Raw genomic sequence first — 27,807 nt, 5'->3', positions numbered from 1 at the left:
ATAATTTAAACATTTTGCCTTCTCTTGTCCAACATGTACTTCCAGAGCCTTTCCTCTGTATCCGTGTGTGTTCAGACCTCTCTTCATTGGTGCTCCATCTCTCAAGCATGTTCCCATAAAGCCTACTGCTCAGACCCTTTATTTTCAAGGTGGCTTTCTCACCTCCTGTGTGATTTCATATTTTTCGTCTCTCTGAGCAGGCACTTTTACTTCTCCTTGTTCATCTCACACTCACACTTCCTGTTTCCTCACGTCAACAAAGCCAAACTGACCAATCACACCAGAGCCAAACTGGCCAATCAGATTGCTCTGAGGAACTGGACACACATACCTTAGTGTTTTATTATATAGTAAATGTAAAGAAATGCTTACCTTAATTATATGAGTTATGGGTTATTAGACATAAAAGAAAAAGAGAAGTAATACATCTACCCAGAAAGGGAATGTCTGTTTTAGGAAATGAGGTTACTAAGGAAATGGGAGTGTCTGCACATTTCTAAGAAAAAATACTACCGTATATACTCACGTATAAGTCGGGTCTTGAAACCTGAAAAATCAATCATAAAATCAGACCCCGATTTATACTCCTGTTCAAAAATGCGGCACATACATTTTTTTTTTTTTTACATCTTCTTGCCTCCTCCGATCTCGCATCAGTTTCTCAGACATATCGAATTTTATTGCAGCAGCGCAGTTACCAATTTCTTTCGCCACTTCAACGATGTTTAATTTAAAACCAGCTTCATATTTTCTTCTGATCGAACGCTCCATCGTAGATAAGGGATGCTTTTACGATAAAGGTGTATGAGGTTGTGAGATAACAAAAACACAAAACAGTGCAAACATCGCTTTGGAATAGTTCGGGTATTACTGTGTGGTCACGTAGGCACAATACATAGAGAAAAAAAAGGCCGTGTGCTCTGTGGTTATTCTCTCTGGGCGTTAGCATATCATAATCTCTTGGACCAATAGCGTAAGTTTTCCGCATTCGATTTATACAACTGACATTATATTATATGGTAAAATCAAGCCCCGACTTATCTTCAGGAGAACTTATCCGCGAGTATATACGGTAAGTAGAAATTCAATCAAATTTAAAAAGATAGGAGATCATCTTGAAGGCAGAAAAGAAAGTCTGAATCTGTGCATCACTGGTGTATTAGAGAAGCTTTTATTGTGGACCTATTGCCTTTACTCTTTTACCATTTAATTTTTGTTCTTTTTTACATATTTCTAGCGTTGAAGTTTAATATGTTGAGTGTGCCAATTTAGGGATTTCATTGAAGAGTTAAGTCAGGTTATTGATAAACTACAAGTTGACAGGAGCTTGAGGCATACAAATAAGAAATTTGACAAACAAGAGAAGACCGTCCAGTCCATCAGGAACGTTTCATTAGCTAATAGCTAAGCTGTCACCCAGCTACTAGTAGATAGATAGATAGATAGATAGATAGATAGATAGATAGATAGATAGATAGATAGATAGATAGATAGATAGATAGATAGATAGATAGATAGATAGATAGATAGATAGATAGATAGATAGATAGATAGATAGATAGATAGATAGTAGGTCAAAGTTTCTGCTTCAACTCCAAGTCTCAGTAGTTTCTTCTGGATTCCCACAACTTTTTGCCTAAAGAAGTGCTTCTTGGCTTCAGTCCTAATTTCACGTTAGTGTCCTCGAGTATGTGATTCACTGTTTAGTTAAAAGAATTCTTGCCGAAGATAAGGTAACTATGGTATCTCTTAAAACCCCAACGTCATGTTCTAGGACCAGAGATCTGGAACTGCAGAGTGAACCCCAAGGTCACCACTGCCTCCACATCTCTCACCTTTTAGCCTGGGAAAAAGAGATGGATAACCTGGGTATCCCTCCTGGCCCGGCTCTAAAAAAGGGAGTATTTAAGACATGAGAATGGAAGAGGCAGGAGTAACGGGCTGAGTTTGAGTCCTCCTCTCAGAGATTTGAGCAGAGATAAAAAAATGCATGTGTATCAGTGTCACAGCAAGACCTTTCTGTTGTGTACCCTATAAATGGCACACTATGTCCATGCGTTTGGAATCTTTCATCAGTTATCAAACAGTGTTTGTCCAAGGATGATTAAACTGTTAACTGACATACAGACATCTTCTTGACCTGTGGCTGACACTCCATTGTGTAAGCTCATGCACTCCCAATCAGTTTGCACTTCTGATTTGATGTTACTAACTCTCCATCGCGCAGTGACTTGTAAAGGGATGTTTGTCACCTGTTCTGTTTGTTTTACACTGCACATTTATATCTGATGTATATATTTTTTTTGAGTTGATGTGGTTGCAGGTTGAATGTTATGTATTACGTTTTGATTACAATTGCCGTATTTCGTGTTTTTCATCTCTTGTGTCGCTGTACAATAATGTATTGTTTGTTTCTATGCCAGAGGGACAAGCAGAAAATATTTTTCAATGTTCTGTAAATAGACAGCTAGCCTAACCCACCCATCCAAACCTACAGTAAATGAGCAAATGCCACACAGACACTGAGTAAGCACTATGCCACCATGCCACCCATGATCCAAATACATTTAGGCATAATCTGTATGAAACACGCTGTACCTTTGTATTGCTTTTCTCTGTCATCTTCATGGAGAACTGAAATTCAAACACAATAACTAAACTCCCAAGACAATTCTTATTGTCCTTAATAATTCCACTTGTCCTTCAGCATTAAAGTTCAAGATTATTTACTTCAATCACAGACTTTCAGTCAGAGTACATTGGCGTGGAGAGAGCGCCAAGTGAATAGATTTCGTTTTGTTTAGACACACCAGAATTTGTTTCATACTGGCTCAGACAGAAAAATTCCCTGGCAGAAAGTGAAGTGCAGCCCAGCATTTCCAAGAGTACGTATCCAACAGAATTAAGCTGCTTACACGATAGGCCATTCACTAGACTCTCCTTTTATCAGAAGTATTATGAGCTCAACGGCCGTTTTCATCTTTTCATGCCACAGAGCTAATGAGCCTCTTCTTTCTCCCTTTACTCTTACGAGCGTGACTCCAGATGCCAAGCCTTTCATAGGTACAGAAAATGCTCCATTATAACCCTTTTTGTGCAGCTAATAATATGTCGTGAAGAGCACATTTTCAAGTTTTACGTATGGTGCAAATCGAGAAAAATCCGAGTTCTTTACAGGAAAGGGAATGGCATGGGATTTCAAAAGTAAATTGAGGCCTATTGTCATTAAAGAGGGCACAAGTGTGTCAGGATGTTTAGCTTATGAATGTTTTTATTTGTGTAGGACATGTAGTCATATGAAAAAGAAAGCACATCTTCTTCAGATTCGTTAGTTTTACATATCAGGACATAATTATCAGTCCTCACCAAAGTCCGAAAATCTCAAAACTTGTTTCTCAGATGACAAACTGAATTTAGTGAACTGAACTGAACTAAATTTTCTGAATTAGATTAATCAAGTTTGAGAAAAGTTGACATGTGTAAAATAGTAAGTAGACTTGTGTACAGATCTGCACATTTCTGATATACACTTTGAATACAAAGGCACAAAAACATGTCAAAGTGTTGGGGGTCTGAATGAGAGGACTTGATTCAATGCTTTAAGACACTGGGAGAAACAAGAGGTGTGAAAAAGAAGGATGGCTGCATGTTAGTTAACACTCACAAGCTGAGAAAGACCTTGATCCTTGGTAGTCACTGCGCTCAGAGGAGCTCTTATTATTCATCTTGGCTAGCAAAGGAGACAAATGGTAATGTGGGGACTTGCTTTAGCTCCCTTCTCCAGTGTGCCCTGTGTTAATGAGCTGCAGAGTGTGTCTTCAGATTATTATGACCAAAAAAGGACTAGGAGATGAAAACACGCCAAAGATCATACATAGTCGAGGACAAGGGATGGGGGGGGGGGGGGGGGGGGGATTGTTATTGAGACAGAAAAAGACCCTGCTGCCAAACCCAAAATGCTAAACAAAAAGTTAAAGTCTAAAAATGAGTTGACAAACCTAGTGCTAGGACCTGCTTCAATTTGAAACTAACCATTATGAAGAGTTTTGAAAGAATTGACAGTGTAGCCAATGAGGTAGAGTGAGTTGAACGAACACCACCATAATACAGCATCAATTCCTGTGGTGTCAGAAACAGAACAGAACCGAGACACTGCTCAAAATGTTGTATAAACAATAAAGACAACAAATTAAAGAATGTTAAACTTTGTCAACTTGAGTTACAATGAAAAATAGACTCCAGATCCATGACCGAGAGCATTAAAAAAACATAGAATGAAATAAGCATAACAAATTATTTCTCACACCACGTTTATCAGACCCCCTAAGGTCTGCAGAATGCCCCGATATATGACAGCACATTATTCATTATATTGATTCACAATTTGTTTTGCCGATTATCACTGCAGGTGGCACAGTGGTGCAGTGGATAGTGCTGCTGCCTCTCAGTTAGGAGACCCGGGTTCACTTCCCAGCGTGGAGTTTGTATGTTCTCCCCGTGTCTGCGTGGGTTTCCTCCAGGTACTTCGGTTTCCTCCCGCAGTCCAAAGACATGCATTGGCGATTCTAAAATTGACCCTAGCTTGGTGTGTGGGTGTGTGTGCCCTGCGGTGGGCTGGCACCCTGCCTGGGGTTTGTTTCCTGCCTTGCGCCCTGTGTTGGCTGGGATTGGCTCCAGCAGACCCCCGTGACCCTGTAGTTAGGATATAGTGGGTTGGATAATGGATGGATGGATGGATTATCACTGCCTCCTCAGAGCTTTAGTGCTGGCCTGGTATTGTGTGTATGGCGTTTTCACATTCTCACTGTGGCTGTGTGGGGTCTTTCCCAAGTACTCCAATTTTCCTCTCATATCTTGAGCAGATACAATTTAGGCCAACTACAGACTGCCAGAATTATATGTAAACTGCTACTCTCTGCTAAACACACACACACACACACATAAGATGGCATCTTGGTCTTCTTTGTTATTGGTCCCTTATTGTTAACTAGCTGTCCTCCACAGTTCCGCCCGCGAAACAGTGAAAAAGGACAAACTTTAAAAAATCAATGAACAAACAGGTGTCACTAGCTAGTGGGGAGGAGGGGGGCGGTCCGCTTCAACACATGGCGAGAGGTACAGTGACTTGAATGGAGACTGGTGCAGGCCCCTACAGTGTCCATTTTAGGACATCCTCCTCCCTCCGAAAAAACTCCATCCTTCCTACTACCTTCGACAAAATATTCCTCCTCCCTGCGAGGAATCCCCAGTCACTCCTCCTCCCTCCTCCCTCCTCTCTCCTCCCTCCTCCCTCCTCCATCTGCTCTCAGTTCTCCGCTGTCCGTTTTCCGCCATCCACCCTCCTATCTCCGTCATCCGCCTTCAGCTCTCCATCAAACCCCACACTCCCCCCGCCCCCTCATCGACATTTTCGTTAATGAAGTGACGTAATACTTCAGCTCCACCTTCTTCACAAGTTCATTAACCATGCCGCCCGCATACAAACTTAAAAGGTTTAAATAAAACAGAAATATATACCTTTATTTTTAACTTCCTTAACTTGTGGAGGGTGTATCCTGTAGCAAAGCCCTAACTTTTTTCACGAAAGCCCCTTTCAGTCAATAAGCCTTAAAAACAGGTGTAAAGATATTGACAACAAGCAACGCAAACCCACCAAGACATGGAATCGTTTAAATCAAGGCGCTGTGCTACCTTATTCCAGATCGGTCCTAAGGCGTTCGTATTTTTCAAAGCAGTTCTGGTTTCCATCTGCATCTGTAGCTGAGTTGAAAAAACACCATCCCATACTATTAGTTAACGATTAACACATTTCTATATGTATTGTAAGCATACAATACAACTGATAATATGTTGCGCTTATTTATCTGGTGTACCGACATTTTTTGCGTGGTTTGTGCCCTTCAGAATGAAAAAAGTTTGCATTTACCTTTTTAATAAAAGGCGAGCTTTTAAGCCTGAAAAATCACACCGTAAATGCACACGTTTAATTGCACATGTGTTAATATGTATGCTTAAACAATATTAAAAGACACTCAACAATTAACGTCATTTACTTTCGTTCCCACGTTTGAGTCGTGCTGTAAATTCTTACTGTGAAATATAATTGACAAATAATTTGGTTAATGAACTTGTGAAGAAGGTGGAGCTGAAGTATTACGTCACTTCATTAACGAAAATGTCGATGAGGGGGGGGGGGGGAGTGTGGGGTTTGATGGAGAGCTGAAGGCGGATGACGGAGATAGGAGGGTGGATGGCGGAAAACGGACATCGGAGAACTGAGAGCGGATGGAGGAGGGAGGAGAGAGGAGGGAGGAGGGAGGAGGGGTGACTGGGGATTCCTCGCAGGGAGGAGGAATATTTTGTCGAAGGTAGTAGGAAGGATGGAGTTTTTTCGGAGGGAGGAGGATGTCCTAAAATGGACACTGTAGGCCCCTCCCAACTCCTGATGTCACGCATGCCCCTCCCCTTGGCCCACAGCCTGTCTTTCGAATTTGCACGAATTAATCACATCTGCAAGCAAACTATGATACTTAGGACAATGAGAGAAGTCGCAAAATCAACCGAAATGTTCAAGCAAATTACAGAAAAAAACTTGATCTAAATCTATTAAGTAGTTCTCTGTGAGAAGCAGACAGACATACAGATAGACAGACGTTGGATTTTATAGATATAGAAATTTGCATCTAGTTAAAAAAATGAGGGACTAGCATCCTAACAATCATGCATAGTAAATTACAAAAGAAATGAAAAAAGAATGTATATTGAAACAAATGAACTGCACTAAAAAATGTGTGTTTCATAATTATTGAGACAGAACACTGGGGAAGGCCATCTAATATTGTGAGCTGTTCAGTTAATGTTAGGGGCAAAGTGCAGATTGGAACAAAAACCTTCATCCCCTGCCACTGTCTGCAAGAACTATTGCCTGATCCTGAACAGACTCATGCCATCTAAAAATATCATAGCGCTAGGAAAGCAATACATTAGTCAAAAAGGGCAGACTCAGTTTTGGGGCACACTCTGGACACCCAGGAAGTCGCAGCAAATGCAAGGATTAAAACAGAAATGAGGACCATTATGAACAATGTTGCACATCCTCTCTCTGACAGAACATTTACAACCTTTATAGCAATAATACGCCTGCATAATGCCTCACTGGGACTGGTAGTGTCGAGGGGGAAGCTTTCTTTCTTTTTAATTTTCTTCTTTCTTTTTAATTTTCTTCTTTTTATGTCATTCCAGTGTGTGTGCAGACCATACTGTGTGTCTATCTATCTATCTATCTATCTATCTATTAAATCCATCCATCACTACCACACAATTGTAACATATTGTGAGGTAAGATAAAAGGAAATTAAACTCAGTTATGAACAATGATTTTTGTTAAGGAGGACTGTACATTAGTGCTCTACTTTTACCTGATTCTGTTTAATATTTAATATGAGTGCCTCAATTGACATAAATTCACCTCCCTTTCAGAAGTCATATGCAGCTCGTCACATAAAACTGTTCAAAGCCACTTCCTTGACTATCATTTCCTAATTTATGATGAACAGTAAAACTATTTGGTTGCTGCTTCAAATAAAGGAATTGTGACAAATTGGCTCCTTGAGACGATATACCCGCGTTCTCAGTAAAATAATGATAATAGCACAACAGCTTTATTTAAAAGCAAGCAAACGTTTAACAAACATTTTAAAAAGCAATGAAACGTATGAACTAGTGTTATAGTTTTCAATCTATCTATCTAAAAAAAGTTTCTGTAAAAGGTGAAATTTCTCCATGGTGACTAATATAGTTCTGTCTCACCGAGACCATATTAGTTATGTTAATAACGGAAGAGTTCAGGCAGCCCAAATGTTGTAGTGGCTTCTTTAAATTAGGGAGGACTTGAGGTTATAGTTGAGAGTGTGGCTTTCCCATCATCATCATTATCATATCTTGTCAAAACTGGCAGTACCTAAAATTTGCCACTCTTCTGGTTACATGAAAGCAGAACAGCGAATTGTGAGGTTGTAACTAGAATGATTAACCTGCGGGAGGGTTTTGTATGCTAAACTTGTTCATTATTTTAATACTATTATTACTTTGTTAAATGGTGCGACTCAAACCACCTACACCTGAACACCAGCAAAACCAAGGAGCTGGTGGTGGATTTTAGGAGGACCAGGACCCTCATGGACCCCGTGATCGTCAGAGGTGACTGTGTGCAGAGGGTACAGACATTATAAATACCTGGGAGTGCAGCTGGATGATAAATTGGACTGGACTGTCAATACTGATGCTCTGTGCAAGAGAGGACAGAGCCGACTATACTTCCTTAGAAGACTGGCGTCCTTCAACATCTGCAATAAGATGCTGCAGATGTTCTATCAGACGGTTGTGGCGAGCGCCCTCTTCTATGCGGTGGTGTGCTGGGGAGGCAGCATTAAGAAGAAGGACGCCTCACGCCTGGACAAACTGGTGAGGAAGGCAGGCTCTATTGTTGGCATGGAGCTGGACAGTTTGACATCTGTGGCAGAGCAACGGGCGCTGAGCAGGCTCCTGTCAATCATGGAGAATCCACTGCATCCACTGAACAGTATCATCTCCAGACAGTGGAGCAGCTTCAGTAACAGACTGCTGTCAGTGTCCTGCTCCACTGACAGACTGAGGAGATCGTTCCTCCCCCACACTATGCGACTCTTCAATTCCACCTTGGGGGGTAAACGTTAACATTATTCAAAATTATTGTCTGTTTTTACCTGCATTGTTATCACTCTTTAATTTAATATTGGGTTTTTTTTGTATCAGTATGCTGCTGCTGGAGTATGTGAATTTCCCCTTGGGATTAATAAAGTATCTATCTATCTATCTATCTATCTATCTATCTATCTATCTATCTATCTATCTATCTATCTATCTATCTATCTATCTATCTATCTATCTATCTATTATTAAATTTAACTTGAGCTGTCCATCTTTTCCCTAACCCATTTTAATGTGTAGAGCCTTTCTTTTATTACAGCCTCTTCTCTCACCTCGATGGTAATGTGTGCTGACCACCCCGGCCTTACATTCAACCTGAGTTTGGTCAGAAATGAACCAACCTACAATCAACCAATACAGCAATGGACGTTCACTTCTGACTTTGCAGTAAGATCAAAAACCTGTTATTTGACATGTGATGTTTTATTCTGGCTTTATTAGTGGAGGGATCATTGCTGGCATTAGGTAACTGCTTTCATCTTAATAATTTATTCTAAAATGTATATCTGCATTTTTTTAGTTTAGTATTTATTTCTTTTACTTGTCTGATTTTACTGCTGTTCACTGTGCAACATATATTCTATTATTCTATTGCACTATTTACTGCACTGTACAGTAGAATAACTGCTATGTGACCCTGAACTGAATTTAGCGGGTTTAAGAAAATCATGCTATGTTATGTTCTTGAATATGGGACCACCTGTTGTACTCATGGCAGACAGATCTTTGCCAACATCTCATACACTACCGGTCAAAAGTTTTTGAGCACCTCAGTTTTTTCAATTTATATGAAAATGCACGCAGTTTAATATCTTAATCTTTCATGAAATCAAGGCATAGAACAAATAATGGGAAATAAAAAAAAATAAGTCAAGGGATCATAAAGTGTACACAATTGTATTCAAATTTTTGATTGATCAAAGTAGCCTGCACTGTTTGCTGATATAACAGCCAAACTGCCATAACCCTTGTGACACAGAATGCCATTCACTCTGCAAGTCACCAACTCTGCCTCCCACAAAAGAACCCCAGACCATCACACTTCCTCCTCCATGTTTGACAGTGGGTGTCACACACTGAGAGACCATCCATTCACCAATTTGAAGGTGTACAAACACCCTGTGTGATGAACCAAAGATTTCAAACTTGATTCATTAGTCCATAAGACTTTCTTCCAGTCTGCAGTAGTTCACAACCGGTGTTTCAAGGCCTTATTTTCTCCATTATGCCAGCGTTTCTCAACCTTTAAGTATTTGCAACCCGAGTTTTCATAACAGTTTTAATCGCGCCCCCCTAAGGTTTTTTTGAAAGGAGCCCACTAATACCAATTTGTTCTTTTTTAATTAATGATATATCATAGATGCATATTTTATTAAACCTACTTAACTTTTATCGACATTTATCTAATTCTATATTTATTTTTCTAGTATCAGAATGTAGTTTAAGTTAATTTGTTTTGGTTTCAATAGATGTATTTTTTATATTTTCGATTCTTGTTTTCTTTTTTTCACATCTTCGCACCCCCCTTTTTGTTACTTCACGCCTCCCTAGGCGGGCCCGCCTCACAGTTTGAGAGCCACTGCTTTAAGGAATGGCTTTCTTCCTGCCACTCACCCTGTCAAACCTTCAGCACAAAGTCTCCTGTTCACAGTAGAAACTGAGTCTTGTTCTGTTCGACTTGCAGTATTAAGCTGTGCTTGAAGCTGTTGTGCTGCGAGGCGCCTGTTATCACACAAGTTGGTGACCCTCAGAAACTTGTCCCCTGATTGGGTTGTGACTTTGGTTCTGCCAGACCTCTTCCTATCAGAGTTTCTTCCAGTTTTCAATTGCCTTTGGATTGTGTTGGACACCACTGTACTCACTGACACTTTGATTTGTTTGCATTTTTTGTAAATGAAAGGCCTACACTTCTAAGGGTGATCATGCTCTGTCTCATCTGATTTGTTAATTGCTATTTTCTTGCCATTATCACTAGAATTTACCACTTTCTACAGTGTAATATTGTCCAAGTAGTACGTCAGAGGGTGTAGTAACACAGTTTGTTCCAACTCTGCTTTAAGACACACAGAGAGTTTTTAAGTAATCAACAGAAGTTGGGACACCTGTGCAAATTGTTTGCTTCAACTTTCAAGGCTTCATTTACTTTAACTGCTGTAGAGCATCTGTCAGTTGCAACCTATCAGTTATTTCCTGAAGAAGGCCCATTTTTAATATTCTGAAATTTCCTTTTTTCAGTTTTTGCTAACCTAAACTTTAAATTGAAACCTGTCAGTTTACTGTTTACCTTTTCACCATTTTAGATCAGTCATTGCATTTCAACTGATTAAATTTAAAGAAAAAGTGGAAAACCTGAGGTGTTCTAAAACTTCTGACTGTCAGAGTATATAAGTGTATCATTTGTTTAATGAATTATCCTGCCGCATTTTTCATCACAGTATATTTGATCATTCTCTTTTGCTTTTTTCTAGGTCCGGGACTACTCTGGTACATACACTGTGAAGCTGATACCATGCACTGCTTCTGCCAATCAAGAGTACACAATTCCAGCTGTCTGCAACCCACGAGAACCCATCACATTTGACATTGACATCAGATTCCAACAGGTCACAGCACCTTCATACTCATATTATGCAATGATTAATCAAAAAGTGTTTTCATTAATTTACCTAGACAGATAAGTAGAAAGTATCTGTGGTATGTCACAGGAGGCTACTGCGGATATATTTTGAAGAGGCTAAGATGTAAGTGAGGGGTTCACTTAACACAGGGTTGGATTCAATGTGGAGGAAGAAAACAGAATGTTTGAAATTGAGAGCCATTATGTGTGCCTTCCTTCTTCCCTGTTCTTGCTATGGTCAGGCCTGCTAATCTTTTAGTTTTCTCTACTCTGAATTCTTTTCTAACCAGTAAACCCCCGATTCTCTAAAGAATCGCAAATCCAAGAATGGCAATTACTTTCTGTTCCCTCCAATCTTTGTAGGGATGTAAGATCATGGAGGGTGGGAGCGTCCTGGGAAAGTTTTCATTTACTGAAAGAAATACATTTGTAGTAAAGCTGTTTCTTTTTGGAGCCGTGACTCGTTTGGTTCTGGTGTTTCAGAAGCGTGTTGTAGGCGCCTTTGTTCATTGTTTTTATCCATGCAGTCTCGTTTTTGTTTTTCTATGGGTGTGTTGTTAGCTAAAAGTCGTTTGCTGTTAGGAATCATAATTGAACCCCTGACCGCAGGCACTGTGGAGTAGCTGACTGCTGGCACTGTCAGTAGTCACCACTACCTCAGGTTTAAATACATACACGTATATAGATAGACGTCGTATTCACTGTGTTTCCCAGTAGACACGATACATCAGCCTTATTACTAGTGGCAAAAGTGCCATTTAAACTAATACAGGTAGACGTGGAAACCGGGTTTTCTGATGAAAAAACAATAACGTTTAAAACAGTATCGTTTACATACAACAGATTTTGGCGATTCGTTTAAATGCAATTATTTATATCAATTTATACACTAATAATGGCAATTATTAAATAATAATAATTATAATTATTATTATTATTAACTATTCCTCCCATATAAGTAACATTTCAGGGACTACCTTCTTCTATCTTCGAAACATTTCCAGACTTTGTCCTGTTCTTACGCAACACAGTACTGTAGTATTGGTTAATGCCCGAGTCACGTCACGTATAGATTACTGTAATGGTATTCTATCTGGCATCCCACAAAAACGTATCCATCGCTTAGAACTTCTTCAAAATTCTGCTGCCAGGATAATATCCTGCTGTTGTAAATCCACTGAACATATTACACCTATTCTCTCTCAACTTCACTGGCTCCCTGTTAACTACAGAATACAATACTAAATACCGCTCTTAACATTTAAAGCTCTCCACAACCTCGCTGATCTCCTCCAGACTTACACTCCTCTCACTCACTCAGATCTTGTACTTTGAGAGTATTTAGTCTGGCAATATGGTGCAACCTTAGTTTGTGGAAGACAGACACAACTAAAGACATGAGCATAGAATGATGGTTGTCAATTTCAAACTGTGTTTCCTCAATGTGCTCCTTGAGAAAAAACACATCATCAAATTTGAGAAATGTTAACAGCTAACAACAATCTACATAGTGACTAAATACATTTAGCCAAAACGTTGTTTGGAGGCTCACTTGAGCACATAAATGCATAGCTTTGCTAGCTTAGCCTGGCTTAGCTAAAGTAAAGATTATAAAACGGGATTTTCTAACGGCCAAATATAACCAAAACAATTGTTCAGCCTTACCTATGAAATGTAATCCCCCGGGATCTGGTTTGGAGTGTACAGCGGTTTGTACAATCCCAAGCAGCACATTATTCATTACTGCACTCCACAGCAGAGCCACTCACAATATGGCGGCGACGTTGACGTACAGTTCTGCTAGTCATGAGGCGTCTAGTTATTCTATGTCTATGTTTAAATATGTCACCATGGCAACTTGTTGGCGTACAGGCTTTACGTCAAGTTTAGTTTACAGGTTGTGTTGTGTTGTTTGGGCGCCACTTACTGACTTTGGGAAGCCACTGGGTTTGACTGTTGGGCGATGTGCGAGTGCGCTTTTGGCACGGGTTACGTCTGGCATCCGTGCATATATACAACCTTCGTAAACATTACTAAACAAAGGTTTTATATGCAGTGGTGTGCACGTTCGGGCGGCGGTTGTATTTTGACCTTAAGTTTAGTTTACAGGTTGTGTTGTGTTGTTTGGGCGCTGCCTACTGAGTCTGGGAAGCCGCTGGGTTTGACTCTGGGGCGCTGAGTCACAGTGCGCGTGCGCTTTGATGTGTCCGTGGTCCTGCGTCCGTGCATATATACAACCTTCGTTTAGCAATATAGATTCCCTCACAGTGTAGTTAGTGTCGCATATATCCTAGCCTTATCATTACCACACGCTGATGAATAGAATCAAGCCACAAGAGCTGCAGTCTGGTTACCACTTTTTGAATGAGACTTACCATCCTGTAAAGGTCACTTTGGGTCACTTTTTAACCTTGCTTGTGTAGCAGGCAGTTTTTAACATGGGGTGTTATAACGGGGGTGTTATGGTTTAGTCTAGTCTATTGCCATGTGTACATCGTACAGTAAAGGTTTTGCTTGATTGAAATACAATGGTCACAAGCCAACTCTGAAACAGACAGCCATTAGTAGTATTAGTTTCTTCATCACATCTCTCCGCATTTCTTTCTGTAACCATAACAACCTGTTGCAGTTGACTCAACAATTTTAGTCAAAGCAAAAAAATTTACGAAAAATGTTCTAGTTCTTTGGCAATCTTGGAAGGCCACAGGAGGCATTTCTATATTATTAATTTATATGTTGTAGTCTCTTATGGAATTAAGCTCTTGAATCTGTAATATTTTTTTCCAGGTCAGTGATCCTGTTGCTGCAGAGTTCAGTTTAAATACTCAAATGTTTCTGCTGTCCAAGAAGGCTCTTTGGTTGTCTGATGGATCGATGGGTTTTGGCCAGGAAAGTGATACTGCCTTTTCCGAAGGTAAAGCAATGTGTAACAGAAAGAATACTGCATTTACTGTGCTTTACTACACTGTTGCTTTAATTGATACTGATTGATGTTGATGTTATATGGCCAATAATTCAGCTCACGAGTCCTCCTTGAGCAGCATTCTGGGAAGGCATGGTTCATATAACTGTAGTACTAAAAGGTCTGACATGGCTATTCTGATTTTTTACATTTGTTTTTCATTCACAGAAAACTCTTCAGTGTTATATATATATATAAACTGTTAAGGGTTAATTTCATAACATAATCTTTATATATATGGCCCTTAACCTGAACATTTCTCCCAGGGTGCTGTACATTGGCTAACCTGTGCTATGATCCTGTGAAGGTCATGTGAAAGGACAGTTTCTACTCAGAGAAAATAAATAAAAAATTAAGTACATCAAATTAAAAATTATAGATTTATATACAGTATATATATATATATATATATATATATATATATATATATCCTGCGGTGGGTTGGCACCCTGCCCGGGATTGGTCCCTGTCTTGTGCCATGTGTTGGCTGGGATTGGCTCCAGCAGACCCCCGTGACCCTGTGTTCGGATTCAGCGGGTTGGAAAATGGATGGATGGATATATATATATATATATATTTATATACTGTCCACTGTTATAGGTTTACACTGGCAATGCTGCTTACGCTATGACATTTGAGGAAGCTTATATAGACTGTATATCTTTATAGGTGAAAATGTTTAGCTTTCATATTTCCTATATTTTGTTTGAAAGCATTTTAGCCTTATAAATATATGGAATCGAAGGTCTGTGATACGCTTTGAATATTTGTAGCTAACGATCCACAAAGGGAAAAAATGACTTGTATATCTTAAAATATTTTTTTAAGACTATATGACCAACACCCCCCCCCCCCCCCCCCCCCTCCACCAGCTATATACAGGTACTTGTCGACTTACGACCGCGATTGGTTCCGACTGACTGGTTGTAAGTTGATCTGGACGTAAGTCGGCCTATGTTAATTTAAGGTAAGAATATTAGACTGGGTAATAATATTGTAATCATCTTAAAGTAATATTTTATCAACATTTTCTTACTTTCTAAGACAAACACAGCATACTACAGTACAATTTGTTTAATATGTGGAAAACGTACAAAACAAGAAATACTGTACTGTACATTTAATTCCTGGCACCACTGGTGCTTGGCTGCGGGTTGTCGATATCGCCTTCATCAGATCAGGCGAGGCTGCGGACGGGGTGATGGGAGGAGTTGCTCTTTTCATAAACATAGTGAGCTTCATCTGAATTGTTTGTTTTTTTTTCTCTTCATAAATTTCGCAATAAGGACGAAATGTGTTGCGTGCCATCCGTTCAATCCTCGCAAATCGTTCAATATTTGGGTCCATTTTTTCAAAATGAGCGAGGAGTTTATTCAGTAGAGATAAATCTTCTGACAATCCCTTTGTGGTGAACATTGTTTGTGGCACCTCCTCCTCTTCGTCTTACTCCAATTCTCTTGTTTCTTCTTCCGCCACTCTTTCTTCTTCCAATTCTATCAGCTCTTCATTCATAAGTTCACCTGATTTCCGGTCTAGCAACTCCTCGACATCTTCCATTTCACATTCCAATGAAAGGTCTTTTGACAGTTTCACTATTTCTTCACGAATCTCATCAAGTTCTTGTTCACTGTTAAATCCAGCAAAAGTATTTACATAACACTTAACACACTTCTTCCATACGCCATTCATACACTGTGAGTCGATATTTCTTGCGGGGAGGGCTTCTGTTTTCTCTGATCTGAGTTCACCTCTGTTATAGCGCATCTTTATTTGAAAAGAGCAGTGTCATATCGGGGCGAGTGTGAACGCTAACTTTGACAAGCACTATAAATTTACAGCGGTTGTTACAGACGTAAATCAAATGTATGTTTTTATTGTATAATATTAACAATAACAGCAGCTCTCTACTCAAAGCGGTAAACTCGAGAAGCTGCTAGCATCGAACCCAGAAGCTCTTGATTGGGAGTCAGCAGTTGTGTGTGGGAACTGTTAACATTTGAATGTGATGATTGTATATAAAACTTGTGCACGAACGAGACTGGGATAACTGTGGATGTGGATGTGAGTGGTGTGTGTGACTGAGAATGACTGGTGTGAAGCCTGAAGTCCAAATATCAAATAAACACTTTCACAAGTACAAGTATAACAGAACAAGTGCGCTTTTATTCAAGAAGAAAAAAGAAAGCAGGTTGCGGTAAGCAGTTGATGCGACTGCTTGCGTAGTGCAATCCTAAGAACTGCCCAATCAAGAGCTTCTGGGTTTGATGCTGGCAGCTTCTCAAGTTTGCCGTTTTGAGTAGAAAGCTGCTATTAGTGTTAATATTATAGGGTTATATGTTAGGGTTATATTATTATCGAAAATTGCCAAAACAACAAGACACAAACACACGTGGGGCAACACTGCTGCGTATATTTTTACTGCTGCGTAGCGAGACTTGAGAGTGCGGGAAACTGGCGCTGCCAACAGCTGGCAGGGGAAACAGTCAAACGTGTCGTAAAGTCGAACAGTCGTAACTCGCATAGGTCGTATGTCGACGAGTACCTGTATTGCCTTTGACTCCTGTATATCTAATCATTTTCCTCTGATGATGACACCTGGCAGGTTGTTGAAAACTTAGGAATAAAAAAAAACTATTTTAGGATATGAGACTCATTTTTTTCCTTACTATCTATCTATATAGATATATATATTGTGTTAGGCGGCCCGGACACAGACAGGCGGACACTGAAGGTTCAAACACCAACACACGTTTATTCATATTTTCTCTATATACAGTGCACACAAACCAGTACTCCCGTACCAATCACCCTTCAGTCCTGGCCTCTTCACAATACCTCTCTTCTCCTGACCGCCTCTACTCCTCTCCACCAAGCTCTGTTGTCTTCCACCCGACTCCAGCCATCGAATGGGCGACTAGGGCTCTCCAGGCATTCCCCCTGGCGGTGACCACGGGCCCCTAAAGGGTTGAGCTTCCATGCTCCTTTCCTGTGGTCCCCATAGCCACCAGGATGGTTGCCCCCTCGTGGTCTGGAGAAGATGTGATCCCTCCTCTGGTTCTTCCGGGCGTCCTGGCTGGGTACCGCCCCCAGCCGCTCACCATAATATTTTATATATATATATGGTCGGCACAGTGGCGCAGTGGTAGCGCTGCTGCCTCGCAGTTAGGAGACCTGGGTTCGCTTCCCGGGTCCTCCCTGCGTGGAGTTTGCATGTTCTCCCTGTGTCTGCGTGGGTTTCCTCCGGGCGCACCGGTTTCCTCCCACAGTCCAAAGACATGCAGGTTAGGTGGATTGGCGATTCTCAATTGGCCCTAGTGTATGCTGTTTGTGTGTGGGTGTGTTTGTGTGTGTCCTGCGGTGGGTTGGCACCCTGCCCGGGATTGGTTCCTGCCTTGTGCCCTGTGTTGGCTGGGATTGGCTCCAGCAGACCCCCGTGACCCTGTGTTTGGATTCAGCGGTTTGGAAAATGGATGGATGGATGGATCGGTTGGAAAATGGATGGATATATATATATATACAGTACACCCCTGGGGGTTACGTTCCTAGAGTACCTGCGAATTGTGAAAAAGTGGAAATTATGGATGTGGTTAAAAAATGCTTATTTTTATAGTTTAAACCCTAAATATGCCCCCAAAACACTTTACTTTCATTTCAACCTCAGCTTAATACATTACCTACAAAAAAGAATGTAAAGGTAAACCCGTCTGAAAGCGGATAGTAGAGTCACGAAGTATGTGTGTACCAAATTTCAGGTCAATAGGTCAAACGGTTTGTGAGCTACAGGTGATTTAAAATCCTGGACAGACAAACGAACAGCCGCGGTAGCGTATTACAGTAATCCCTCCTCCATCGCGGGGGTTGCGTTCCAGAGCCACCCGCGAAATAAGAAAATCCGCGAAGTAGAAACCATATGTTTATATGGTTATTTTTATATTGTCATGCTTGGGTCACAGATTTGCGCAGAAACACAGGAGGTTGTAGAGAGACAGGAACATTATTCAAACACTGCAAACAAACATTTGTCTCTTTTTCAAAAGTTTAAACTGTGCTCCATGACAAGACAGAGATGACAGTTCTGTCTCACAATTAAAAGAATGCAAACATATCTTCCTTTTCAAAGGAGTGCGCGTCGGGAGAGAGAGAGAGAACAAAGCAAGCAGTCAAAAAAAATATCAATAGGGCTGTTTGGCTTTTAAGTATGCGAAGCACCGCCGGTACAAAGCTGTTGAAGGCGGCAGCTCACACCCCCTCCGTCAGGAGCAGGAAGAGAGAGAGAGCCAGAGAAAAACAAAGTCCAAAATCAATACGTGCCCTTTGAGCTTTTAAGTATGCGAAGCACCGTGCAGCATGTCCTTCAGGAAGCAGCTGCACACACAAGGTAGCAACGTCCCTATCGTCTAGGTGTGCGAACAGCCCCCCTGCTCACACCCCCCTACGTCAGCGCAAGAGAGAGAGAGAGAGAGAGAGAAAGTAAGTTGGGTAGCTTCTCAGCCATCTGCCAATAGCGTCCCTTGTATGAAATCAACTGGGCAAACCAACTGAGGAAGCATGTACCAGAAATTAAAAGACCCATTGTCCGCAGAAACCTGCGAAGCAGCGAAAAATCCGCGATATATATTTAAATATGCTTACATATAAAATCCGCGATGGAGTGAAGCCGCGAAAGGCGAAGTGCGATATAGCGAGGGATCACTGTATATATAAAGATATACAACAGAAAATAAATAAATACCTGTATGAGCTGTATATTTCTGTCCTGATCAGCCCTGTTGACTGAATGGTCTCCTTTTGATTTGTAAACTTTTTCATGTTCTCAGGACAGTACCACACAGAGCATATCAAAAACTTCAAGATTTACCTGCATTGATATTGCTCGTGTCTACATAATAAATTGATTCCCACTTGCATGTCTCCTTCAGACTACTGACATAAGAATGTCAGGTCAGATCATAAATAAATCCATCAGCAGACAATGAATAATACAACAGCCAAGATGCCAGATGATGCTGACAAACAAAACACATAATAGAGTGTCGGGGTTAGTAAGCAAAAACAATTTATAGTGCAGTTATTTCAAAATTGATAGTGTCATAATTACATTGTTAATCGTAACATTTTCTTTTAAGTATTGGTTATTATTTATGCCGTTATTTAGTCACATGTGCATCATGTGATCAAGTAGCACCTTTTTTAGAATTGTTTGCTATGATGTCACCTGTCATTTTGAATCAAGTCTGTGCATACACAGAGATTTACAGGATGTGGTCAAATGGTTTTAGCAGCCACCTTATTTAAGAGGATTCCATTTTTGTTCATGAGAGTGTTTTCTGGAATTGACTTATTTAACAGTTTTTTAGTAAAAATACATGTGTTGGGGACATTCTAAGTATATGACTGGGCAACTTAACATGTGGCTTATGCAGCATGAGTAGCGTGACAGTTTTTTAAGGACATTTCTGCATTGTTTGTTGTTGTCCAGTGTTGGTCTCCATAGACGCAGATTCTATCACAAACTTTTTTTTACCTCCATTGTACATGAAAACATGAGATTAATTTTTTTCAGCCACCACAACAAACTAAATTGGATAAGTAAAATATAAAATATCATTTTTGGGTGGAGTATTCCTTTAACTACTGGATTTCCAGTTGTCCTTATTGCCCACCCAACAAAGAGAACATAATGCAGCCTAATTAGGATAGCAACATTGCACCAAAACAGGATAACTGACCCCTGAAATAGCACTTTCTGCTTTTCATAACGTGCTGTACTACTGGTTTCCGAACAACAAAATGAAATTCACTAGTTTCCTAAACCTTTTTTTAAATAATAAAAACTTTGTTATTATAGTATGTATTATTTTTTCTTTGGTTGCTAATCATAATATTTTCTATTAGTGATTATAATTCTTTCTTCTTAACAGGTGATATAATCTATGGTCGAGTGATGGTAGACCCCGTGCAAAATCTTGGGGACTCTTTCATTTGTAACATCGAGAAGGTTTTCCTGTGCACTGGGGCAGACGGCTACATACCGAAGTATAATCCCCCAAATTTTGAATTTGGTTGCCTGGCGGATTCTCCTTCTTTGTTATACAGATTCAAAATTATTGTAAGTAGCCTGTTTATTTCAGTTCATTCCAGTCTATTCTTGTATGCCAGTCTCCACTAGTCGCTCAGGCTAAGAGCAGTTGTACAAACAGGCAATTACAACTGTAATACAGCAGTAGTAAATTCAGTTCAAATAAATGTAATTCTCATTAAGCACAACCACAAACTATCTATACATTGTGGCCTGAAGAGGGCACTCCAGCTCCCCAAACCCAACACAGGCACAAGTCCAGCAACAAAAAGGTTTATTTGGTGGGAAACTCTTCCCAATCTTTTCCCACAACACAAACACAGAACAAATAAGCATCACACAGCAATGCCTCTTCCTTCTCCTTTTCTTTCCTTCATCCTCTTCCTCCAGACTCTGGATCTTGGAATGAAGTGAAGTTGCTCCTTTTATTCTACATCCGGGAGTACTTCTGGTGGCCCATTAGCGTGGTCTGGAAGTACTTCCGGATGAGGTGGGAGCTCAATGAAATAGGGCTCAGCAGTCCCTGCAGCACCCATTGAACCCAACAGGCCTGGGTCAACAAACTGCAAGTCCCATGATGCCCTGTGGGAATCTGGAACACAGCTACAACCCAAAGGGGCTGCCATGTAGCGATTTGTGGGAGATCATGCTCTGTGCACGCACTCTCCCCTGGTATTTCCAGTATAAAGATATCTCAGCTGGGTAAGGGTCCTGGCCATCCGCCACAACAAATTTACAACTCATCTTTGTCATCATTGGTGCTACATCATTGGCCCTGACCTTCTCAAGTTTGTTTATTCCATTCCTAATTTGTAGACTCTCTTTGCCAGTTTTTGAATTTGCTAATCTAGTGTCTTCACTCACCCAGTCCCTCCATTGTAACTTTGGTTTTCCTTTGTTTCTTCTCCCTGCCCATAAAGATCTTTTCAGTGGGGTTATCATCATTTGCTCTCATAATTTGCCCTGCCGATCTTAGTCTTTCTGTTTTCTTGAGATATGTTATTTGTTGGATTGATTAAGAAGCCCAGGTAAATACATTTTTTTACCACTTCAAAAGTATGGTCATCTGCTATTATATGGTCAGTTTTGGGTGTTTTGCACTTGGGTGATATCATGATTTTCGTTTTTTAATCGTTTATTTTCAACCCCATCCCTTCTGCTGCACTTAAGTGGCTGGTAAGACGATCCTTCAGACCTTTTCTGGTTCTGGATATCACATGCACATCATCCGCATATGCTAGGATTTGCTTTATTGTATACAAATATTTACTTTTATGTTAATTTCTGTGTATCATATTACTTTTTCTTAGGCTATGTTGAAAAGATGACACACCAACACGTCCACCTGTTTTTGTATAGTTTTGAGAGGAGTTGGTAGATCATTTTGGATTTTACTCAGCATATTATGACTGTGGTCATTTCAGTCAGGTTTACCCTGTATGGATTTACTTAGGATGTCACATTGATCCACAGCTTTATATAATTTGGGTCTTATTATGCATTCATATGCCATTTTAAAGTCCACAAATGCAAGAAATGTGTCATTTACAGAGTGCATTGTTATCTTCAGGAACAGCACGTATTATTCACAGTAGCAGGTATTACTCTGGTTTATTCTTTTATCAAGAACTGCACTTAAAATGTTAGCAAGTGTTCGTTTTTTTTTGTTTTGTTCAAACAGCATGTAACTACAGTTTCTTGTAATTCTTTGACCAGGACAAGGCTCAGCCCGAAACACAGGCAACAGTATTTGGTAATGTTGGATTCAATGCCCGACTGGCCATTGACGACCCAGAAGCTCTGACACTTGTAAGACAGCCGGGATCGGATGGATTCAGAGTGGACTCGTTTCCTATGTTCCAGGTTTGCAACTCAATCTAAACTCTATCACTGAGCAAGCATACTGTGTTACAAATAATAATCACACAGATAACATTCAACATCTACTGGGTATTTCAGAAGGGCATTTTATCATACGTCCAATTTTAAAGCACGTGTCTAGGGCAGGTGTACGTATTAGCAAATAGTCAACATGGCTTCAGATGGGGAAGGGCGTGTTTCACTAATAGGCTGGAATTCTATGAGGAAGCAACAGAAGCATATGATGAAAGGGCTGAATATGATATCATTTATCTTGATTGTCAGCTGGCTTTTGATTTGGTACCAAATGTAAGGTTAATAATCAACTTAAAAAAAGTGGGAATTCAGAGCACAGACTGTAGATGGGAACAAAATTGGAGGAACATACAAAGCAACGGGTTATGGTTATGAAATCTTTTTCAGAATTAGGATGATTTTAAAAGTGGTGCCCCTCAGGCTGTAGTGCTGACGGTATTGCAAACAGTCTGGACAAGAATATAATCGATAAGCTCATTAAGTTCTGCAGATGATACCAAACTAGGTGTAGAATCAACTAAATTGTTACAGAGGGACTTGGACAGCATTCAGGCTTGGGCAGATTTGTGATAGTTGAAATTTAATGTAAGTAAATGTAAAGTATTACATGTAGGAAGTAGAAATGTTAGATTTCCTTTAACAATTGCTTCCAATAATTTCCTGAGATGTGCAGCAAGCTTACAGTCTTATAGTTATTTAGGCCAATTTTATACTTCATGATAATATTTCAGCCTGCAGTCTTTAGGAGTTTTCCCACTATGCAGAGAATGTATGCATTAAGGGTTTATATATGCACTCACTAACTTCCTTAAGCACTCGAGGATAAATGTCACCTGGTCCTGGTGATATGTTAGATTTGTTAGATTTCAGCCTATTTAATCAAAGCGACACTTGTCCCTCTACAGCTTCCAAACCTCTAACTACCTCCTTAGCAGTTCCTGTCACTTTTGGTAGGTTATCGACATCTCTCCACGTATAAACATCAATAAAACGCAAGTTCCAAATATTTGCTATTTCACTGTCTGTGTATTATAGCTCACCTTTACGATTCCTAATGTTGTTCACCTTCTCCTTGACTGTTCTTTTTCTACTAAAATAGTGAAATGAAATCTTTGAGCCATTCTTAACCTCTTTTGCAATAATAAAGATTGAATAATTTTCAGTTCAATGCTTATACTTACCATTTGTTAACGTTAAAATTATACAAAGTTATTGTCTGTCTGTATATTTGCATTGTTATCACTCTTTAATTTAATAATTTAATATTGTTCTTTATCATTATTTTGCTGCGGGAGTATGTCAATTTCCCCTTGGGGTTAATAACGTATCTATCTATCTATCTATCTTGTTTTTATATTTCATGATCTCTTTAATTTTTATAAATTCATCTATATCTCTATTATGGTGCTTATGAACCTTTGTGTCTTGTAGGTCTCTGCTGGACGGGAATGGTATATCCATACCATTTACACAGTACGCTCAAAAGAAAATGCTAACAGAGGTATTGGCAAGAGGAGTTTGGAGTACCAGTACCACTCTCTTGGGCAGGGCAGTAATCTCAATACAGCAATGGCATCTCGTGCACGGAGAGCCACCAGAGAAGTGCCAGATATTGAAGAGATAGGCCACGAAAACAATCGAGGAACTAATATTCAGCATATTGCCTTGGACCGGACTTACAAAAAGGAGAAGAAAACGAAGGAAGTCTTTATAGATGGCATCGTCCCACGCGAGATCAACAGCAAAGATTCAGAGGATAACCTAATCACCATTGTCTGTGGCATAGCAGGCCTGCTGCTCACTATTTGCTTCATCGTTATTATTATCCTGTTAATAAAACGCAGACAGAAATCCAAGGAAAAGGATGTTTCAAAAGGATCTACCAGCAGGGAGCCAATGATGTCCCACACATATCAAAGCAGTGATAGTTCCGAAGTTTGATTTCACATGTATTTCGACTAACACCTATACTCCTTGTTGACTAGTGGAAATGTAACCGCCCAACTTCAAAGTGCCTATAAGCAAAAAATTGAACTCAGTTCTTTCATGTCATTTACTTACACTGGAAAAGTCAACAAACGAGAATTCCATGGTTCCTGCTCTTGACTCTTGATATTTTACTATTTACAAATGCAACAGAGGCATTGATTGATTGGCTCTGCAGTAACATTGTCATGAATACCCTAAAGAAATCTGTTTTGTGCTGGTCATTTCATGAAAACTCCTCAGATCTGAGCCTCACCCAATTTGTGATACCCAGAAACGGTGCAGGCAACACTTTTTAAGGTTTAGGTAAACAAAAAGGCATAACAAGGTAGACAATACTTGCAAGTGCATGCTGACTACAAAACCAGTATTTGTAATTCCTTGAGTGCCTCATTGTAGGTACCCATCTGTTTTTTTCATTTTCTGAAATGGCTTTGTGCTGCTGTGTATTGAATAGCAATGCAGTGTGGGTGTTGTCCATGGTCATCATTATACAACATCTATCCAGCCGGGATGTCAAACAACTTCTTACTGAAGCCCCTTAATAATTAGATTTCTTGCCTAAGTACAGCATTTCACTCTTTATCAGTATAAATATTTTTCTCTTGCTATAGCATTCTGTTCCACTGTATTTGTTCAAACCCTACTTACCAATACAGTGCGGAGAATCACCAATATGCGTACGACCTGAACTCCTCAGTGGTCATAATGTGCACCCACCTCATATTGTCACGCAATGGCTGCCTGCTTGTACATTTCAATATCATTTAGGATGTAATTTTTAAGTAAAAATCCCAATGGCCTTACACGTGGAAGTATGTGGGATATACAATTAAATATGGAAATGCGGAAAAAGGGACATGAGCAGCCTAATGAAGAAAGCAAATTGCTTCTAAGTATGATGGAGTTAAAAGAGTGGATCTGATAACAAAAAAGCCAGCCCTGGACAAACTTAGTTTGGCCGCTGTTTGCTAAAAGTATCTCATTAAGTTTGGAAAACACAAAAACAAGGAGCCCAGTAATGAAAGCAAATTTTTCAAGTTTAGTTGAAGCACAACATTGTTGTGGCCCTGAGTCCAAGATGGAGTTTGACACTTCTGCTGTTTTTTATCCGTTGCACATCAGGTAGGATTTGCTTTTGAATTCTGCTGATTTGTGATCTGCAAAATCACATAAAATCATTTTAGTGTTTGGTTGTAGTGAACAAGTACAAACAAAAGTAGTTATGTCTTCTGTGGCCACCTCTGAGCATGCTGGTTCACGTAAAGCAGAACGTTTAGTTCTGATCATCATCACATTTCCAACAATCCTCAGAACCCTTGAATGAGTTTGTAAAGTAAATCACTGCCCAAATTTTTAATAAATGCTTAAAGAATGTATATATTGTAAAATCCCTATTGATATGGTTCCAATTTTTGAATAGGATAGTAATATAATTTTTTTTGAATCTGTTATCTTTAGTCTTTTTAATCCTAAAAATCAGAACTGGTCACACGTTCCTATATAACATACTAGTATCATGGAACAAACAATGTGATAATAATACCACTACGACCTAAATACTGATTTTGAGTTGGAAATTAGGTGGGTTGTCTTAAAGATTAAATAAATATTGGTGGTCAGAAATTCACCAAGACTGTTTACAAAGAAATGTTGCTAAATTTCATTTTACTAAAAAGCGAAACGTGGTCGACATTTATGTGCTGCTCCTTTATGCTCTGTTGGATCTGACAAAGTGAGGTACAGTAAACTGCTTGATGTGTTTTATTATTTTTAGCAAAAAAAAAAAAAACGATGTAAGTTCACACGATGATACACGTGTTTAAAGAGAATGTGGTGCAAACCAAACCGGTGGGCGCACCGTAAGCTGCGTTCCGTTTTCTTCTCAAACTGAACCTTGCTCTTTAAAACTCAGTTTTGTGTACTAGTAACCGGTGGGATTGTTTCCTTTCGGTGGACATTTATTGATTCAAAGGAACTGAGCCTTTAATTACAGTATAACAAACAGGGACAGTATAGCCACACATTAGAATCAAGACGGCTGTCCTGTGCGAGAGCAGGGACAGGACCTCGTGCCAAAAATCGGCTGTAGTGCGATTGTTCAGATTATTTTGATTTCATTTAATTCATCTACTTTATACCGGATATAGTTTTTCCTACACATCGCTGGTGCAAATGACCAAGGGGCAAAATACCCAAAACTGTTTAGTTTTTGCTGGTTATGTGAAATTGTCCCTTTTGTGACGTAACTAAATTGTAATGAGTTGGCTAGATAAGGTTAGGGGGTTAGTACACACTGCAGTATCGGTGTTCATTTGGACGGTTAATTAATAAAAATGACAACATAATAAGACAACTTAAAAAAAAAAAAAACACTGGAATAAAATTATACTTGGAATAGACATAATTTACAGGGCAAAACAAAATTCAGCCACTTAAAATGAGGCAAACTAGCGATGCGTGGCAAATTTTTGTTATTTGTTGTAACAAGAATCAAATAAACTGCACTGACAAAGAGCCAAAATGTTTTTCAAAGTAGTTTTTTTTTATTATTTTTTTTTAAATGTGTATGTTTGAGTGAGTATTTAAGTTATTACAAAATATATTTGCTATTACAAAGTATTAAGCAGCTAAAAGGCGGGGGACTAAAAAGGGAAAGAGAAACTGAACACGGTGCTTCTTTCAGTGAATCTTAATTCTGTGTTTTTAACGTTCATTTCCCACTCTATTTAGACATACGTTATAATAAGACAAATTCACACGTGAAATGCTTTAATGTAGTCAACCGGGATGCAGTAGCTGGACTTCATAGATTTCTTCATTTACCAACCATATATTATATTGTTTTAGTGTGAAAAATGTTGTGTATTAAAAAAAATACAGTGTCCTGTCTGTAATGTAAAAATGGTGTATGATCTATCTATCGATCTATCTATCTATCTATCTATTTCTCACTAGTATTTCATTCATAATAATGGTAGTAGTTGTTGTGTACGTGATGCATTCTGTTACAATGCCAGCCGTTCCCCTTTTGTACCCGTGTAGTTGTGCCGTTATTACAAGATGTGGGCCTTTTTTGTTATACCTGACAAACTTCAGGAACTGTTTTGAGTCATTAGTTTGTTATTTTGTATAAATATATATATTTAAATTTGGACTTTTGTTTTGATGTTTCGGGAGTGGTCAGTGTTATTATACAGGTTGTGTACTGTAATTATTTGTAACATAGACTTTCAAGCACAAATTGACTGAAATCTGCAATAAAAAGAATAAAATCACATTTTTTTCAGTACACCTTGTTGGCTGTGTTTCTTTTTCTGGGCTTCTGTGATGATGAAACATGGCGTAACATTCTCAAATTTGCCTAAACCAAAGTGTATCCCAGCAGCATTGGGTGTAAGGCAGTGGTTCCCAAACTCGGTCCTGGGGACCCACTGTGGCTGCTGGTTTTTGTTCCAACCAACTTCTGTTTTTCATTGGACTCTTAGCCTAATTAAGTGAGTCATTGTTTCCCGGTTT

The 27,807-nt window shown here is 39.5% G+C and overlaps 1 protein-coding gene across 1 annotated transcript in view; it reads left to right on the top strand.

Moving 5' to 3' along the window:
• Positions 1 to 27,580, top strand: part of LOC114649897 (FRAS1-related extracellular matrix protein 2-like) — a 369,649-nt gene extending 342,069 nt beyond the window's left edge. The window contains exons 19-24 of the mRNA XM_028799269.2: positions 9,008 to 9,135; positions 11,217 to 11,351; positions 14,153 to 14,279; positions 20,249 to 20,436; positions 22,123 to 22,269; positions 23,734 to 27,580. Coding sequence (XP_028655102.1) covers positions 9,008 to 9,135; positions 11,217 to 11,351; positions 14,153 to 14,279; positions 20,249 to 20,436; positions 22,123 to 22,269; positions 23,734 to 24,243 — 1,235 coding nt within the window. The 3' untranslated portion in view covers positions 24,244 to 27,580. The remainder of the gene's footprint in view (positions 1 to 9,007; positions 9,136 to 11,216; positions 11,352 to 14,152; positions 14,280 to 20,248; positions 20,437 to 22,122; positions 22,270 to 23,733) is intronic.
• The last annotated feature ends 227 nt before the right edge of the window (positions 27,581 to 27,807 follow it).

This window comes from Erpetoichthys calabaricus, chromosome 4, assembly GCF_900747795.2.
Source record: "Erpetoichthys calabaricus chromosome 4, fErpCal1.3, whole genome shotgun sequence".
Taxonomy (NCBI): Eukaryota; Metazoa; Chordata; class Cladistia; order Polypteriformes; family Polypteridae; genus Erpetoichthys; species Erpetoichthys calabaricus.
Note: the sequence above shows the minus strand (reverse complement) of the source record. Positions and strands in the feature narration are given on the sequence as shown.